The sequence below is a fragment of the Hirundo rustica genome, chromosome Z (genome assembly GCF_015227805.2).
Source record: "Hirundo rustica isolate bHirRus1 chromosome Z, bHirRus1.pri.v3, whole genome shotgun sequence".
NCBI lineage: Eukaryota > Metazoa > Chordata > Aves > Passeriformes > Hirundinidae > Hirundo > Hirundo rustica.
The window spans coordinates 57,839,698-57,858,600 of NC_053488.1; the positions used below are offsets into that span (position 1 = coordinate 57,839,698).

Consider the following 18,903-nt stretch of genomic DNA (forward strand, 5'->3'; position numbering starts at 1 on the left):
TATGGAGATACATAGAACCACAAGGACTGAAGCTAGAAAGACATAAACTGAACCCATGATTGCAAAGGCAAATTACCCATCACTGCACATAAAGGCATATTAAAAACACAAGCAGGGAAAACTATTTAACCATGTTTTCTCTCCTTGCTTCAATTCTACAACATTAATACTGAGAACATTTTGATTCCAATGTATTTGTGGAAGAAACAGGTGGCATCTCTGCTGCATATGTGTCCCTGTACCTAGCAGAGTAAAGGCTTGATAATCTCCCCCACTGTTACTAGGCATGCAGTCAAGAGCCCTTAATAGGAGAAAGTCATTATGAGTATGTCTTAGAGGGGCTTGAGACTGTGCATTGTACAGCAATAAATGTCTACTCTTTAATTTACTTTCATGGACTTCCTTTTCCTTATTTATCATATCCCTCTAAATCAATAAAAAAAGACAAGACAAGGTTTTCACTATTAGAGAAATAATACGCAAGCTTTTTTTTAGGATTAAACAATTCAATAATTTCATTTTCACAGCCACTAATTACCACCAGACTACCATATTATATATGCAAACAGGCAGCTTACTCACACCAGGCATGTGACCTGAGAGAAATATCTTGATACCCATGGCACATAACACACAATAACAAGAACTGCAGCCTGTACGATCATTGATACCAAGCATAAACTTCTGAGGGGAGAATGTCAGTGCCAATGTTATTTGCAAGATGTTGCCTTGTCAGGCAGGCCATTATAAATATTTAAATATTTCTGCAAAAACTACTGAAAAAATAAGATTCATTGCCATTTTGCAATTTTTTGTTTTTAATTTTTTTCCCCAGCACCTTGTGGTCAAAATGAAACCAGAGAAGATGGCAAAATAATCCAGCTACCTCCCTGCAAGACAGGAGCATGGATCGTTCCTGCCATCATGGCCTGCTACCTCTTGGTAGCAAACATCCTTTTGGTGAATCTTCTCATTGCGGTTTTCAAGTGAGTGACACACTGTGAAGTGTAGACTTGGGGAGGATGCACATTGTTCACAGCCTACAAAGACTGCTGGGTTTTGGCTGAGAGATATTTTCCAATGATGTAAGGGGGAGAGGAAAAGAGGCTTGTCTCCAGGAAACAAGGGAAATGCCAAGTTTTTCACATTGTGCTCATTTCCAAGGACAGACACTTAATGGGAACCAGGGCGAAGAAGCCAAATAAGGTTCAGTTATGGCATCATTCATTCACAGTAGGGAAAACGAGTAAAAATACTTCCCCATCTCAACGGGTTTTTGTAAGACTCAGGGATTGTACAGCGCAGACATTTACAATTGTAAGGTACTTCAAAAAGGTTAATTATCACTTCTGTGCTTTGCCCAGGCACAAACTTCACTCTTGTTCTGCTTCCTGTTTTTGTTACAAGGAAATATTTGTGGGTGTTATTGAAACATATCTTGCAATGTTACTGTCATATCATCATTGGCAAAGCACCCAAAACCATTTTCAGTCTTTCCTCCTCTTGCCTTCTAGTAACACATTTTTTGAAGTCAAATCTATATCGAACCAAGTTTGGAAGTTTCAAAGGTACCAGCTCATCATGACCTTCCATGAAAGACCTGTTCTCCCACCGCCTCTGATCATTTTCAGCCACATGACGATGATATTTCAACACCTCTGCTGCAGATGGAGGAAGCATGAAAGTGACCCGGACGAGAGAGACTATGGATTGAGTAAGACTCAGATAATGCACAAAGGGGACTTTATAATGCCTTTCATAATGTCTGGTGTTTGACACTCATGAAGTCTAAGTCCAGCACCTTGGTAGCCTTCCCAGCAAAGTAACAGCTTTTACCTGCAAAAACCTTACCTGAATAAGTTAGTTTTACCTGATTTGCCCAACCCTTCGTTCTCCTTGCAATGTTAAGGAGGCTGTGCTTTTCTGGAACTTTTTGGGGGTTGTTGCCCTGTTTGTTCCTTCAAAGCAAAGAGGTTTGTTTTGCTGTTACTAAAGGTCTGTTATTGCTGGAATTCTTCTCACTCCATCACACTTCCAGCTTTATTTTTGAAAATACAGAGCAAAGAGCACATACTTCCCCTGAGCACACTTTTTGCCTAGATAAGCTTAGAGATGCTAAAAGGCACAGTCTCTCTTTGACTCTGGCTAGACTTGAGGAGTAGTTCCTCAACGTGCTTTAAATGAAGTCCATAATCATGAGGGAAAACCTGTCAGATTATTTTCATAATGCTTTCCTCTTCTCTATTTAATTCTTCAAGGCAGAATATCTCCACCATGCCCAATGTACACACCAGAGGCAGGGAGCTAAGGGATGTGTATCCCTTCCCAGCATTAGCCCATGCCACTTCTCTGCGAGGAGGGAGCAGGAGTGGCACGCGTGGCACTGGAGATGCAACCAGACAGCTCTCCTCCCACTGCCATCACACTGCTGCCTGCAGATGTCTGTTCTTGCCACATCAGACAGACCCCAGTGCTCTCAGACTCTTTCTTAGTAGCCCTCTAATCTCATTATGTATCTGTTAGGTTACAGGTAGACTTTGGCTTTCACCATCTGTTCAGGACCTGACCACCAGCTGTGTTTAGATCTCATGTAATCAAAATACATCCACGTTTGCTCATCATTTGCCTGCTTAAGTGCTTCTGTCTCCAGAATCATGTATAACTAAAGCCACCAATTCAGTTTCACAAACAAGAATGTAGTTAGTTTCACATGTTAATATTTACGAAATTCATATTTTTCAAATTTTTTCAACAGAACTTTTCATAACTGAGGATGAATTGAAAAAGGTCCATGACTTTGAAGAGCAGTGCATAGAAGAGTATTTCAGAGAAAAGGATGACAGGTTCAACTCCTCCAATGATGAAAGAATCCGTGTCACTTCAGAAAGGTGCCCTTTTTTGTTCTCATAAGTTGATCTGGAAATGTGTTTCTGTAACCAGTCTTACTCTTTTTTTTTCTTGAAAAAGGAAATGAAATAGTTTTGTAAGTCTTAATTAAAAAGTAAAGTGATAAAATGTGATGAGTTTATTTTTTCTTTTTCTCTTTTTTTTTGCTAAAGCAAATGTGTTCAAGGCCAGGCTGGATAGGGCTCTGAGAAACCTGGTCTAGGGGAAGGTGTCCCTGCCCATGGCAGGAGGGTTGTAACTGAATGATCTTTATGGTCCCTTCCTGCTGACATCATTGTGTGATAAGTTTTGTAAAAGAGATCCCGTTGCATTAAAGTAGAAGTGATGCAGATAGAGCAGTTCTTAAACCAGAATTTCAGGGCACAAGTAGTCAGAAAAAAATGGGACAGTAAACTAGAATTCCTCAGTGAAAACCATGATTTTAGGGTTTATCTGTGAACCATTCAGATAAAAAGCGAGCCTTGTTTCAGGATAGCCTGGCTAGGTAAACTAGTTTCATTGGGACCAATAGCAACATGGATTTTAAACGGAAAAAGACATTTCACCTACAGTGATGTACAGAGATAAAAAGCAATACAGTAATTTAGTGGAAGTTGCTAGTCTCCAAATCCATCAGTCCTAAAAATTTCTAGGTCAATTGCCCATATGCTTTCATGGAACACTGCTGAGCTCAGCTTTAGAGGACAAGAGTGTGTGTTTTATTCATAACACTTTTGCCAATAAATATTTTAGGGTAATATCCTGTTAGATATTCATAAAATTAATGAACCAGTGAGTACTCCACTCCTGGAAAACTCCATTTTAATTCGAGTAACAGAACAGGTGAGTTGTCATTTTCATCAGTTACACAGATATAACACGCTTCTTCTTCCTCATAAACTTCCAGTACTGCCTCCGATTCAGCTGTGCCTAAATTATGTTTTCTGTAGGCAGGGAAACATACTGTTAATTTGGTTTTGAAATAAATCTATCAGAGCAGGAAGAGAAGATACAATATCATTTAATCATCTGCATTACTGAAAATGAAAGCACTCCTAAAACACACATTTTAGAAAAGGATATTAGAGGGGAAATTGGTAAGGCATGGAATGGCTGCCTTGTAAAGAATGGCCAAGACAAAGGAGGTATGAAATTATGGAGGTCTATATAACTGTGAGTGTAAGGAAAGGACGACCAGAAATCAATTATTTGCTGTCACACTCAGAACAAGGTACAGGAGAGGAACAGAATAATTTAGCAGGATGCTGGGTTCAAAATAAACGGAAACTGGGTGATTTTTTTATTTTTTTAATGCAATAAGTAGTATAACAGAAAAAGTTTTTGAAAGATGGTGAGGTCTAAAAGAAGCTGATGATGTCAGCTATAAGGCTACATGCATTCAAACAAGACTAGACAAATATACAGGAGGAATATTTACATATACTTCAAAGTAAATTAGTAGATGAATTGGTCTGTGGTTCAACTGAATACCTTTATTTCTTCTGTTCTGATAGTCCAGTGACCACAGAACTGAACTGAAAAATCAGAGATGCAGGTTCAAATCTCTAAGTATAGCTTTTCTTTTGGTGGCCAAGGAAGGAATTGGTATATTTGAAGACCTGTAAATAAGAAGTAATCTAGCTAGGTCCTCCCCTGTATCATGCAAGTGCTGTAGGTCCTTGAAAATGAAAACGTAACAGTCTGCCTTTTCATTCTGTGATGGCCCTATTTTATAGGAAAAGAGCCTTTATCTCTAATTTAAATGAAAAGCTTAAAGCACCTTGTTCCAGAGTGAAGTTCATGAATATGAATCCTAAGTGAAAACAAACACCTGAGCCTCACAGAGAAATAGCTCTTTAAAAATCCATTTACCTTAGCCAATAGTTTAATGTGGAGAGTAGTGAGCCCCAACTCTGTAAGAGAGATCCAGGCAGTGACCCTTTGGAGTACAGAGGTCACTACTGGGCCCAAGCACACTAATAAGACTTTCAGCAATGACATCCCAGCTGAATGCAGTTCTTATCTCATAATAGGTCTGAGGAATATTTAAATGATGCTTGAGGAATCAGGGCTATCTGAGTATCATACATAACATATTTTAGAAACAGAATGCCTGGGTCTTTCAATTTGCCTGCAGTCAAGTCATCTTAAATCTAAAATGCTTGTTCTGGTTCCAGCCAGGATGGGGTAAATTTTTGCAGTCGCCAGGAGGGGGTGGGAGGACCATGAGGTTGTTTGATACCACCTTTTGTCATTGCCAGGGGCAGGGGAATGATTGCTTCTGAGAAGGAGGGATTCCTTCTGATCAAGAAAACATGGTAGATGGAACAGTCTGATATTTCTAGTACTGTTGTCAGGGCCTTTTCACTGTAAATAATTTCTTCTTCTCCTTCTCCTTCTCCTTCTCCTTCTCCTTCTCCTTCTCCTTCTCCTTCTCCTTCTCCTTCCGCCTTTTGTTGTAATTTCATTGCTCTTACTGTTTATTTTATTATTTCATTGCTATTTCCAGTAAGTTGTTCTTATCTCAAACTTGGCCTTTTGTGCCTCCAATTGGAGCAGGAGAGGGGGAGTGGCAGCATGGTTTCTAAATTGTAGAGTATCATTCCTAAGCCATGACAACACTAAAGTTATTTTTTATAACCTGTGGAACATTCAAATATATAAAACCCAGATTTGCACTTTAGTGTTTCCTTATAGAGTTATCATTGCACAAGTAACAAGATGCAGAGCAAAGAAAGCAAAGATGCAAGACTACAGCTTCTTTTCCAACACCCAGTCATTAGCCTGTTGTAGCAGACCAAATATAATACCCATGTTAAAGCCATGAGTTACCAGTTTAGTCATGTGTCCAATTAAGCTAGCATTATGTGGTGTAAAATTGAACCAGAAAATCCTGCAAATTTGAGTGAAGTTCTTCGTAAAGGCCTTCCATTTGCAAGAAGCTAAGCATGCTGTTAGGCTCAAGAAGAAAGTGTTGGAACAAGCCCTGTGTGACATAACTGGGCCTGGACCAGTCACTGTCTTCCCTCACCTCTGTGCATATGTGATAGTGCTCCCCTCCCTTGAGCAGCTCCTACTTGGAGCTGAGTTCATCAAAGTGCTCCAGGTTCTGCTAGGAGGAGGAACAGCTGCACACCCTGCATACAAAGCCCGGTGTACCTGAAAGCAGGAGTAGAGGGTAGCGCTGGAAGGGAAATGTAAGATGGGAACAGAGTTTTGCTTCAAGCCTCAATGGGTCACAGAGACAAGTTATCAAAACAAGAAGAGATCCTGTTTATTGATGCATTGACCTGGGTGTAAGTGAATTATTTTGCTATGTCGTCAGTGGCTGTGTTGGGGCAGGACAATGTTTTGTCTGACTCACCTGCAACAAGCTTCAGTTTATACTCTCACCTTGGAATAGTCCACTCTGGCATCCTGTTGGTCTGCTTAAGTTCAGGAATCTCCTTACTTCTCTTGTAACAATGGACACCACAGATGTCTCCGTATTTGATGTCACCAGACAGGATCCCTCCCTTACCTTACGCTTCATATTCAGAAATTAAAAGCAGAGAACACTTGATGTCAGCTATAAGGTCTTCCTTGACCTCAAGTACTAAGCAACTCAGAGGAATAGCTCTTGCTGGGAGAGTGAGAACTACAAAGTTTATTAAAGAAGCCCTGCTTCTTCTGACTTGTGACGCTGATGGGAAGAAAGAACTCCACTGTGTATTTAAACTGCTTCACAGAAAGGGGTCTAAATGAAGGTCAGTCCCTCCTTAGCCTCATATTTTGGCAACAGTTTAAATTTAAGGAATGCCTTTGTCTGTCAAGTTCTACTGATGGCAAATCAGATGTATTTTTATATTGCTATAAAAATGAATTATTTATTAAACAGACAAAAGCTAACAGATGAAAAATCTTAATCAGAATTACTTACTCCACTTTACTTTAGTGTATAACTAAAATAACTAGATGAACATAACAGTATGAAACAGTGCACTGTATCAAGGTACCTATATTAAAACTAGCAAAAGAAACAGTATTGATTAGGAGTCGAATGTAACTTACCACCGAAATGATGATAATGGCCACAAACCCCTGGGGAATAACCACAAAATAGGTTCCCGTTAACAGTAGAAATTCCATAGGTTTCCAGAAAAATGTATACAAGGTTTCTACTTTGTGAAGGTGTTGTGTGGCTTTTATAGTTGTAAAGTGATTGGCTTGCCAGATCTCACTTCAACAGTAAGATTTTTATTGGCAGTTGGGAAATTCCAGGCCAGTGACCATGGCACCAAAATCACTCAGTGATTTTACAAGGTCGTATCCCATGAAATGCCAGACAGCTTGTCCTGTTTGAGTTATCTGGCTGGCTAACAAACAACAGATAAGCTCTCGAGGGGGGTGAGATGCTCTGCTAAAGTAGCCCGCTAGCTGGGATCTCACACAAGCACATGGAAGTAGCATCTAGTTACTGATACATATCAGATGAACTTATGGACTAAGTGAAAAAACATAAAGCAGTACAAAAGCTGCAAGGTGTTTCCCTTGAATGCATTTATCAAAGCATGCATGGGGAATCTCCTGGAGACCTGTGAGGAAAGCTAAGTTGGACAAATTCACTTCATTGCAGTGGGAAAATCATGACCTTTTGTGGAGACGCTTCCTTTCTAATCACTGTATTGCATCTTGACCAGTACAATGACATGTAATATGATCAAAAAAGGCTTCACTATTTTTCTTGATCTGGCATGAAGCCACTGAAACAATCACTTTAGTGGGCATTTGTTCCATGTGAATATGTCTCAACTCTTTCATACCAGCCAAACCTCATGCTGATTTCAAAAGGAGAAGGGTCACATCATAACAGTATTTGAAAAGCAGATAAGCTGGTTAGAGCAGATATTAGTACGCCATCTTTGGTACTCTCTGGTATCCATTAGTACAGCACTTTATAATCTGCAGTGCAATTACATGTACAGACAGCATCCATGTGGGTGATGACATAGTTATTATCTTGATTTCAGAGCTGGCAGACTGAAGTGCACAGAAATAGCTTTGTGTTGGTAAAAAGGGCTGATCCTACCAAGCCCACCCACCTATGAAATAGACAGCAGGAAAGGTCTGTGATTCTGGTGGCCTCTCTCTGTGGTCTTAGAGTTAAGTGGCCTTAGGCTCCAGTGGGAATGCAGCCATGACTACTCAACTTCCTTAGCCAGGAAAAACCACTGCACCTGGGAAAACTGGCTGGCTGCTTGAATCAGCACTGCTTTACCAAGAGATGTCAGGCAAAGTACCCTGTTACAGGCTTGGGAACTGCTGTCTGTGTTTTACTTAAATAAAACCATTCCACAATCACCCATCACAAGCTCAGTGGTATCTCTGTAAGTGACTTTCATGTCAACAGTCTTTGTGGCTGTTGAAAAGGATTTTGAAGTATGAATGATGTCTTAGAAATAAACCTAGGTCAACAAAGAGACTTATGAACCTTATTCTAGCATTCATTTAAGAGGTCTGCTTCTGAAAAGAGTGCCTTACTCCCATTAAAGAATTATTTTAAATAACTTATTGATGAACTAATGTGCAAAAGTTAAAAATAAATAAGCAAAAATTATTGCCAGCAAAAGTAATCATCTCCCAAAACATAATTAAAAAGTCTTATTGCAAGTAATATAAAATCTTTGCCAGGTTCTGAGTTCTGACCTCATTACTGAATACTGTCCTGGTAAAGTCCACATTTGTTTCACTATTAGAAATTTTTGAGCTTCAGCAGCACACCTTGGTGCGTGTTTTACATGTAGCCTCCTCTTTTTCTCTTCTCATTCTGTTAGCGTGGCTTGGCAGTTTCTAATACATTGAATAAGTCCTGCTGCAAGGAAAAGCACAGGTGCAAAGGAGGCATCATAGATGGATATTGTGAGATATGCTAAAAGGTTTATTCTTGCTTCTGAATATGCATGGAGAAGAAAAATTCAAAGCAAAACTTGTGCATTCTTATTTTGAATTTGTGTTTTAATTTAAAACTATTCCTGAAGGAAATATAGGTCAGGCTGTCTATTCACTGAGCGCAAGAATATTTTCCCAAGAATATGGTAAAATAGAAAAATTCATTTATTAAAACATTTTAAGGACCAGATTATTGCTGTATTTCTCCAGACCATATTCTCCTATGTCCACAGTGTTTGGCTGATGTGATTTTATCATGTTTCTTGTAGGTTCATTCCCAGAACATGGTGATGTTCTGTATGATGAATGATTACAGAACTGAATATCAAATTAATACAAGAAAATATCACTAATAGAATAAATATTTGTTAAACATTCTGGAGTAACCATATGCAATATATATAACTAAGGATGACTAAGCTAATATCTTCGGGGTTGGAGGAGGCCATCATCTTTCAAGCTTTCCTTTTGTGACTAAAATTCTATAGTTGGGGCTCATGAAGTGTACAACATATGTATGTATTTTTCAGTTTCCTATCTCTGGTTATCCCTGGTTTCCAAACCCAGACTGCTCTTATTGCATTTCTCTCTATATTTTTCACTACTGTCAATGCAATCACATTTGTCATCAGTTCCATAGCAACCAACAGACCATGTAACTCAAATGTCTCTCTTTGCTTTGTCTGATGCTCTGTGCCACTGACAGTAGCTGCTAGATCACATTCAGGGAAGGCAGAACAAACACATGAACACCTACCAGGAAGGTATTATTCTAGGTTCTACTTGGGATGCATTAGTTGTGTTCAGTAGCATTGCATAGCCCTCATGTGAAGGTGAGACGCAAAACTTACCTCACTATGGACAGATTCACTCACAGAACTAGCTATGTTTGTATTAGAAATTATTCCACTTATGTACAGCTGTCAAAGCAGGAAAGAAAGAACAAATCTAAACAATGTCAAAAACAACAACAACAAAACAGCAAGACCACGACCAGATTATCCAGTTATCTGTAAAGGATGTTATAAATTCCAATTCTTGGTAACTGTTTCTAGGGTGAAAGGTTTTTCTGTGGGATGTAATCTGAGCTGTAATTGTCCAGTAAAATTTTTCCTTATGTGTGACAGTCCTAAAATTGCAATGTTTTATCTGTTCACCATCTTGGATCAGTTATTATAGAATGTGAACGTGAGATGAAGAACTCAATTATTAGCTAATAAATATTTCAAAAGTATAATTGCTCTTACAAAATAGCAGTTCATGTAAGTAATAACATGAGTGAAAATTCAACTGCTTCCCATGTGAAACTGCTCTCACTGTGAAATTCCATCCTGTACTTGCAATAACATTAATCTGTTTTGTTGGAGAAGCTGGTAGAACTAGAAACAGACTAGTGCCTAAACGATAGGGAGTAGAATGAGATTCCTTGAAGCTATCAGTTAATTTCTTAGCAGTGATTACTTGATCATTTTTCTATTGAAGACTGATGCTAGCAATACAGTTGCTGCTGCACATTTAATTTGTTGTGCTTGTGCCTTCAAAACTCACAGACTTACGGGAAAAGCCTGTATTTCCCAGGAATGTGAGACTTGCTGTAGGAAGCTGAGTCACACTCCTCTCCTCTCCTCTCCTCTCCTCTCCTCTCCTCTCCTCTCCTCTCCTCTCCTCTCCTCTCCTCTCCTCTCCTCTCCTCTCCTCTCCTCTCCTCTCCTCTCCTCTCCTCTCCTCTCCTCTCCTCTCCTCTCCTCTCCTCTCCTCTCCTCTCCTCTCCTGCTCATCACCACAAGGTAGTCAGACAACAGTGTTTTACCAGCAAAAGTCCTGAGCATTAGGTAACAAGGCATTAATGCTGTCCAATATTCTATTCTTTGTTGAAATCTTCCCTTGTGTGCAAATAAGAGTGGTTATGGTGTTGTCAGTTCCAAATCACTTGTCCTATTGAAAAAATATCTAGCAGTAGTAGAAAATAATATTTACCTCATCAGAAATTCTGGCATTGATTTGTGTGCCTATTAACTATGGCAGTGTGCCTAGCAATATTTGAGCATGAATTGCACTAACCGGAAGAGAGTAAGAGGACTGTGACGAAAAAGAGTGTGGAAATGGTGTCGTTTGCTATCTTTTGCCTCTCTGATATTTTTTCTATGTCTACAGCAATGGGGAAAACCAGAATTATAATCTATCAGACTAGATAAAGATAACTACATAAACTTGGTGCTCTTAGTACTTCTTCGTTGGGAAGTGGAAATCCCAGCCTGTCACAGGGATTACAAACAGAGAAAATAATTATAGAAGTTTATTATGTTCCTTCTTATTTACAGGCAATTTCATAATGTAAAATTTTCAGACTCTGGAAGTCCTTCAGAAGACACATTTTAAAAATCTGAAAATTTAAGTGGTTAGAAGCCACTGGCATAAATCTGTACACAATTCCCTAAAAATCAAAAATATTTTAAAATGTGATAGATCAATGGTCTAGAAAAGACATACTAAAGTTTAAATTAAATTAGATTTAAAATACTTAATCTTACATTCAATTATTACTTATTAATATTTTAATCTAATTTTTTATTTATATATTATGATAGCAGCTGAAAACTAACTTTAAAATCCATCATTTCAATCCTTAAACTATGAACGCAGACTACCCAAAGCACAGTCATAGTAACAGAGCAATCTTAGCACATGTACCAAGTTGAAGGCTGTATTTGGCTTGATCAGCATTTCTCGTCCTTGCAGTTTTCATTAATATTTAGCTCAATATTATATATATTCAACAAAATAGCTGATTTTTTTTTTCCTACAAATCTGAGATAAAAATTAATCAAAGAACAAAGAAACTATCTCCTTAGTTACACATAGGACTAGGTAGTGCAAATCTGGGCCAAACCCTAGGAAAACAATTACAAAAGTGCCTTTGTTCTGTGGCACATTGCCTGCTTTCTTTGCTTCACCTAGCTCTGTGTTTAACTGTGATGATCCTGCCTGTGGCACAACTGGGGACAACATCAAGTGGCATCTGCTTTAAATATTATTCGTTCATAATAACCTAATTAGAAGCTTTGAAAGCAAAGAGGGAGTAATTCATATTCACATTTTTGTAATAAATTCCTGTCCCTGGAATGAGACACACCCAAACCCTCCTCTGCATTAGACAGCTGATGCCCCTGGTTTTAACCCACTGGAGCAGCTCCCTTTTTTTTTTTTTTTTTTTTTTTTTTTTTTTTTTTTTTTTTTTTCTTTCCCCAAAACTTCTTTCTGCAGGATTTTGAAGCAGCTGTGGTGGTGTATGTTGCCTTTGGGGTTTGAGACATATTTGTTTCCAATGGGTTTGGTGACCTATTAGCTGAACATCACTGCTTTGCAGAAATTTACCCATTTAATTCCTCTCTTTCTAAAGGGTGGAAAACATGGCCATGCGACTGGAAGAAGTAAATGAGAGAGAACACTGCATGAAGGCCTCTCTGCAGACTGTTGACATCAGGCTTGCTCAGCTGGAAGACATGATGGGACGCATGGTGACTGCCTTAGAAAAAATGACTGGCATTGAGAGAGGCGAGACGACTAAGATACGATCCAGGACCTCATCTGACTGTACTGATGCAGCCTACATTGTGAGGCAGAGTAGCTTCAACAGTCAGGAAGGAAATGCCTACAAGCTTCAAGAGAGCATTGATCCCACAGGAGAGGAGTCCATGTCCCCAACATCACCTACGATCACACCCCGCATGCGAAGCCACTCCTTCTATGCAACAAATTTGAAGGACAAGTGTGGGTTGGAAAAGTTGGAAAGCATTTTTAAGGAAAGATCTCCAAGCCTACATCGGGCAATCAGTTCCCACTCAATAGCAAAAGAAGGAAAGGCTCCTTTACCCCCTACCAGCACTTTGTCAATCGCCCCAGACTCCAGAAGACCTTCATCTTGTATAGACATCTATGTTTCTGCCATGGATGAGATGCATTCTGACACGGAACCTCTCGAGAGCTCCATAAATATTCTTGGTCCTGAAGACACAGCTCTGCCAGCTCACTTAGCCCCTTCCCTTTTAACTAATAGTGCATACACCAGCAGTACAGCTGGTGAAAAGATCTCTGGCAGAAGTCTTGATTATGAGGAAACCTCTGGGATAGAAACAAGAGCACTTTCTTCTGACTATTCACAAATCACAGACTGCCAAATCCCATGGGATTCAGACCCTCCCTTGTATCATGCTTTAGAGCGATCTAAAAGCAGTCGTTACCTGGCTACAACTCCATTTATTCTGGAGGAAACACCAATTGTGAAATCTCACAGCTTCATGTTCTCTCCTTCTCGAAGCTACTTCAGCAGCCTTGGTGTCCCAGTCAAAACAGCAGAGTACACAAGTATTACAGATTGCATAGACACGAGGTGTGTGAGCGCTCCCCAGGCCATTGCAGAGAGGGCCAGCTTCCCTGGAAGTCTCAGGGGCAAAGTGGAAGACTCGGGATGCTGCCACCCAGAGAGAGAAGCTGAACTAACCCACCCGAGCTCTGATCATGAGGATATTGAGGTCAGAGACAAGAAGGGAATCTCCTTATCTCCTCAAGACAGCAATGCTACAACAGTTCTGCCCAACAGCATCCCACTCCCAAAAATAGAGCGAGCCAACAGCTACTCTGCAGAGGAGTCCAACATATTATATGCACAGCACACACGAAAGAGCTACTCCATCAGTGACAAACTTGACAGACAGCAAAACACGGCGGGCCTGCGGAACCCCTTGGAGAGGAATAAGTCCTCAAGGCCAGAGAGCAGTGGGGACAGCCTGTCCACAAGGAGACTATCAAGAGCAGGAGCCTTCTGCAGCTTTGAAAGCAAGCACAGCTAGGCTTATACAAAGCTCACCAGCAGTTTAAGGGTCATCTGCTCTTCAGTCTGTTTTTCGTAGCAGAATTTTAAGAAAACCCTCACATCACCCCGTGTCAAGTCCAATTGGCATTAGAGACTGGTCAAGGGAGCACATTTTGAATCTCAGCATCACCACTGAGGTACTGCATCTTGACCCAGCTGATATTTGCACTTAAGAAAAAGGGAGGGATGAAAGCTTTACAAAACCTTCCGTAAACAAGAGGAATAACAAGCCCATATAATGCAGTCAGAAGAAATAAATTATTAGGTCCAGATATCTGCCTTTTTTCAAAAGGCACCCTAAGACCTTTTATCATTATTCAAGTTTTTAAGATGCAGGAATTAACCGGCAAAAAAGAGACGTACAAAACAGATGCTCTGGACTTCAATCACAACTTCTTTTTCATCTGTGTCACCATTGTGAAATGGTGACTTGTGAAAAGCATTTGTTATTTCTGTAGGAACTGGCAGCAAACAAACCTAAAGTCTCCCAAGTCCCTCGCATCCCACACTTATGAAAATGAAGAAACACAATAACAACTATAAATGTTCATTGTGTCCTTTTGTATCAACTTCTAGTGCCACAGAAAGTTTATATTTTCAAGAGCAGAAAGGGAAATTAAATGCCTTTTTTACTGCAACTTAAATGGAAGAAGAATTTATGTTAAAATATCAGGTGATTTCCTGTATAAAACAGGTGTTTTAGATTCTAGCACAGGTGGGCAAGCTCAGGATGAATGTAATTAAGTGGAATAGTATATATTTATTTTTTTACCACATTTGCCATCAATATGTTGTCTCACTAAATCAAAGGATGTGGTGAAACAATAAGAATTGGATGAGCAGAGCAGAGCGTAGTGATAGTGTCCAATTCTCACTGCTCAGTTTAATTCTATATATAAATTGGGAAGATTTATCCACAATGCTGCTACCAGGTTCTTCTTGTTATTTCATTTAAGCTGCCAATTTTTCACATCATTCCCACACCTAAAAATACACACATTTTTTTTTTTTTTTTTTTTTTTTTTTTTATGTGAACATAGCTGTATTTGGACTTTTTAAATTATACAGGATTTATCAAGAAATCTGAATCCAGATTCATGTAATTAGACTGAAGCTGCTTAAAGGAAAGTATTTTTGGCAGAGGACTGGAAAACACTAGAATTTCTATATGCTTCTAAGGTAAGTAGAAGAACCAAAGTGAAACTGCAAGTGTCAGTAAGCAGCAAAAGCCATCAGTTGTGAGTAGGCATCCACCGTTCGTCAGCATACCACACAATGAGCATTTTTAGTAGGAGAAAGTGTGTCTGAACAGTAGTGCAGTCACAGGCTTTGGCTGAAGACAGTTGTAACTCCACTGACTCCACCCACATTTCAAGGGTCCACATTGTCAACCAGAGTTTCAAACTTCCCATGAGACTGTGTCCAGTGGTCACAGGTGGAAGAGTTACAAAAGACCAGAAAAGGGTGGAGGAGCACAAACTGCAACTGGAAAAACAATTCACATTCCTTTATGATGGCACAGCTTTTAAGCTTTTAAAAAGTTGACAGTAGTGCTTCTAAAAGTTAAAATATCTCAACAGTTACCAATATCTGTGTAGAACCAGGTCCTTTTTGTTATTGAAAACAAGTGGGGTACATATTCCACATTATTTAAATGTGAACTATCTTTCAAAGGCAGCTTTGAGAATACAAGCTGATGTTTTCTCACTGAGACCTCACCCTGGGAGACTCTGAGCACCATCTGAGAGTAAAGTCCGAAAGGCAATTAATCCAGACAGAAGAATAATCATCAGTCTCAAGAAAAGAGGCAAAGAAGGTGAAAACGTTTAGTTAACAAGTCACTGCACTGGAAAGTTCAGGAAACAAGGAAATGCAGCAAGGGGATGTTAAGAACAATGTGTTTCACACCTCCTGCACCAACCTGTTCCTTGCTTTCTTCTGTTTGATCAGGCTTTCAGTGAACTAAGTCCACGATGACACCATGTTTATGCAATTGCCTTGCAGCCCATGTGCAGCCCTACGGTCACATGGCGATACCAAGAAAGGTCAGAAACCTTTCTGTGCATTATGAAGCATGCTTGTGGCAGGCTGATTGTTGAACAATAGCAAAATGCCCAAGGGCAAAGGAACTTGTGTTTAACAATATGCTTCAAATGTGCCAACCTTCTGTTAGCAGCCTTTTCTTAAGGCTTCTCCAAATCTATCTATCTATGGAGAGTAGAGGGGGATATTCTTTCTTCATTTTCTTTGTTACTTTTATGAATGTCTGCTAAAACTGTTGTGGACTCTTTCATCTTCATCATATTACCGGTCTACTTGAGAGGAATTTCAGATTGATTAGAAATTCCTCCATAGTGCTTAGTGAATTTGTTCAAGGCATAGGGCTCTCCTCTAAGGTAGATTCCGTTGGTTTGTTCATCAGGGTAAAGAAATTTACCAAGCCCAGAAGCTGTATAAATGTTTAGGATACAGCACCTTATTGATCTGGAGCACACATTCCAGGTTGAATCAAACAGAACACTTTATTTACCTCTTAAAATTTGCCATTATATATAAAATGTAAATTCAGATGTTAAAAGTGTGAATGCAAGATGTCGGAACACTACTTTTCCTGAATGTTCCCCATTTATTCTACAATGTGGTGTCTATAGAACATATTATGATGGATGTTAGATTATTTTATTTTCACCTGGGTTTTGCACATTGCATCAAAATGCTCCTTTTTGAATTTGATGACAAAACACCCATTTCTTGCAATGGTACCAGACTTCCCATTCTCAATATTATGACCATTTAGTGAGATAGAAATCTCATCATCCATCATCATGTAGCTATAGCATGTGCCATATGATGTATTCTGTATCAAAGGATAGCTTATGAAATAGACACATATATGGTTGTGACATGTGGTAATATTAGTGAATGTTACAGGACAGTTTTAATATCTCATTACATGGTCTTGTTTGTAAATCTGTAACCTTCAATAAAATAGCACATGTTGCATCAAACTTTAAGTTCTACTATCCAATTATTATCTTACATATGGAATATGCATTTCTGGTCACAGTGTGTAAGTTTGGTATGTTTCACACATTTCTTTGTATAGCTCCACTTAAACGTCTGTATGAGCTGATGTATAAACCTCTAATGAGCCACTGTGGGCTGTGACAGATGGGTTGTGATGGTGTGAAAGATGAACTGGCATGTTATGCAAAAGATTATAAGATAAATGAACTTCAATAATATTTTAAAACCCAACTGAGCTTAGCTGCTTGTTTACATATGCTGGTTGACTGAGGAAGCAGTGTGCAGTATTTTATAAATATTTTCCTATAGTAATTCATTTTGTTGTTTCCAGTTTAAGTGATTCTGTTCTACAGTAGGGGTATACACTTGTCCTAGGTATTGTATCATAGCACATTATTCTTTCACAATGACAGTGTGATATGACTGAAGTGTTTTCTCTTCCTTACAGTCCAGTCATTTTTTGTGTCAAAGAAAATGCATGCATTGTTCCATGAGTTTCTTTGGACTGCTAGGAGACTTAACATTTTGCTATTGCCTGCCTGTAAAGATGAATCCAGTTAGGAATGAATTCAAACTTTTGGATGTTTACATTATTTCCATTGTTTTTGATCTTAAGCAAAGAGGTTTTTTATTATTTTTAAAATACAGTTGTATTTTATGAAATTTGGATACTCAACACAAAATGCGAACCTACAGCAGTACTCAGACATTTGGCTCTCTCTTTTTTTTGGAAGAGATCGGGTGCTACACTATTTTCTTAGCACAAGTGCCAGTTAATAAATGGCAGTGAGGGGATAATTTGAAAATATAATGAAGAACCAAAACATCCATTCATCTACATACAGAAATAACTCCGGGTTCCAGATATAGATTACTTTTTTTTTTTTTTTACAAATTTTTTTTTTTTTAATTTTCCATTTATAGATTTTTTTTTGGTAAAAAAAAAATGAAACTGATTTGTACCTTTTGCAGAAAGGACAGCCTTTTGTCAGGGGATAAATGTCTTAGTTAGGTATATTTTTTGTATGAGAAGAAAATTATTTGTTTGTTAGAAACTGTCAGCACATGGAAAATGCAACTACATGAATAACTGCTCAAAAAAAAAAAAAAAAAAAAAAAAAAAAAAAAAAAAAAAAAAAAAAGTGCTGGTAGCAGCACACAGCCTTAGTCCGAAGACTGCAGTGGGGGCAAGCCAGTATCTGTTCTGAGAGCAGAAGTAATCAAAGTGAGCCAGTGATACAAAATTCTCTGTAAACTTATGGTGCAGGTTTTCAAGACAAGCATAAATGTCTTGTTATGTTGCTCAGGTTTAACAGTGAAGAGGATCTGATAATCACCTGAAGGGAAAGTGTGAGCTGGTTTTTCCTGGATTTCCCTTGGAATACTTAAGTAGTTGTAATGTCTTCCCCTGCTTAAAAATGATAATATATTTGCATTTTTGCACGAATATGCATAATTGATTCAATAAAGTCCACATTTTCAGTTCTGTCTAGAGGTACTAGGTATAGATCATCTTTAAAAAAAAAAAAAAATAGTTAGGATTCCTAGCATGAATTTTCCCTTCAACCACCTTTGATAAAATCACAGTCCAAACAGGGATGAGAAGTGACACATTGGGGGTAACTGCTTACCTAGTGAAACCCTTCCCATTCACTGTCCTTTCCACACATCAGCATGGGAGCAGTAGTATTGGATGTAGAGGGACTTTGTTTCTGCACCCTGCTTTATAGCCAGTCATACAGTGAACACTACAGGTCACACAGGCTTCTCTTCTCCGTGATTGACTACAATTATGGTCTTACTGGTGATGGTGCAAATCTGCAGAAAATCCACTGATTTCAGTGGCATACTCTGACTTCTGTCAGGGGATTGATTTATTCTGCATTTCTTACTCAATATTACTTTGAGTCATGGCATGGATTACACTATATCATCTTCAAATTGGAAGTCTAATGATGGAGCCATTGAGCCAGTCTGGTTGTGAAACAGTCTCTAACCTTTTAATTTTTGCTGTATGTTTCAAATCATTCATAGAGCCACACAATACTTATTTCAAAAAGGCTGTTAGGTAAAAAGCATCTGATTATAAAATTGTGGCTGTTTCTGCTGCAGGGAAGGGATAATTCTTGTTTATTTTAGTAACTGGGAGGGAAGGGGAAGGGACAGAAGAGGGAATTGGATGTGAAATA

The 18,903-nt window shown here is 38.8% G+C and overlaps 1 protein-coding gene across 3 annotated transcripts in view; it reads left to right on the forward strand.

Annotated features, from left to right (window-relative positions):
- The window catches only part of TRPM3 (transient receptor potential cation channel subfamily M member 3), a 436,952-nt gene extending 422,277 nt beyond the window's left edge, over window positions 1-14,675 (forward strand). For all 3 annotated transcript variants that reach the window (XM_040089919.2, XM_040089918.2, XM_058424050.1), the window contains exons 22-25: window positions 836-986; window positions 1,515-1,714; window positions 2,756-2,888; window positions 12,215-14,675. In XM_040089919.2, the coding sequence (XP_039945853.1) occupies window positions 836-986; window positions 1,515-1,714; window positions 2,756-2,888; window positions 12,215-13,664 (1,934 nt within the window). In that variant the 3' untranslated portion in view covers window positions 13,665-14,675. The remainder of the gene's footprint in view (window positions 1-835; window positions 987-1,514; window positions 1,715-2,755; window positions 2,889-12,214) is intronic.
- The last annotated feature ends 4,228 nt before the right edge of the window (window positions 14,676-18,903 follow it).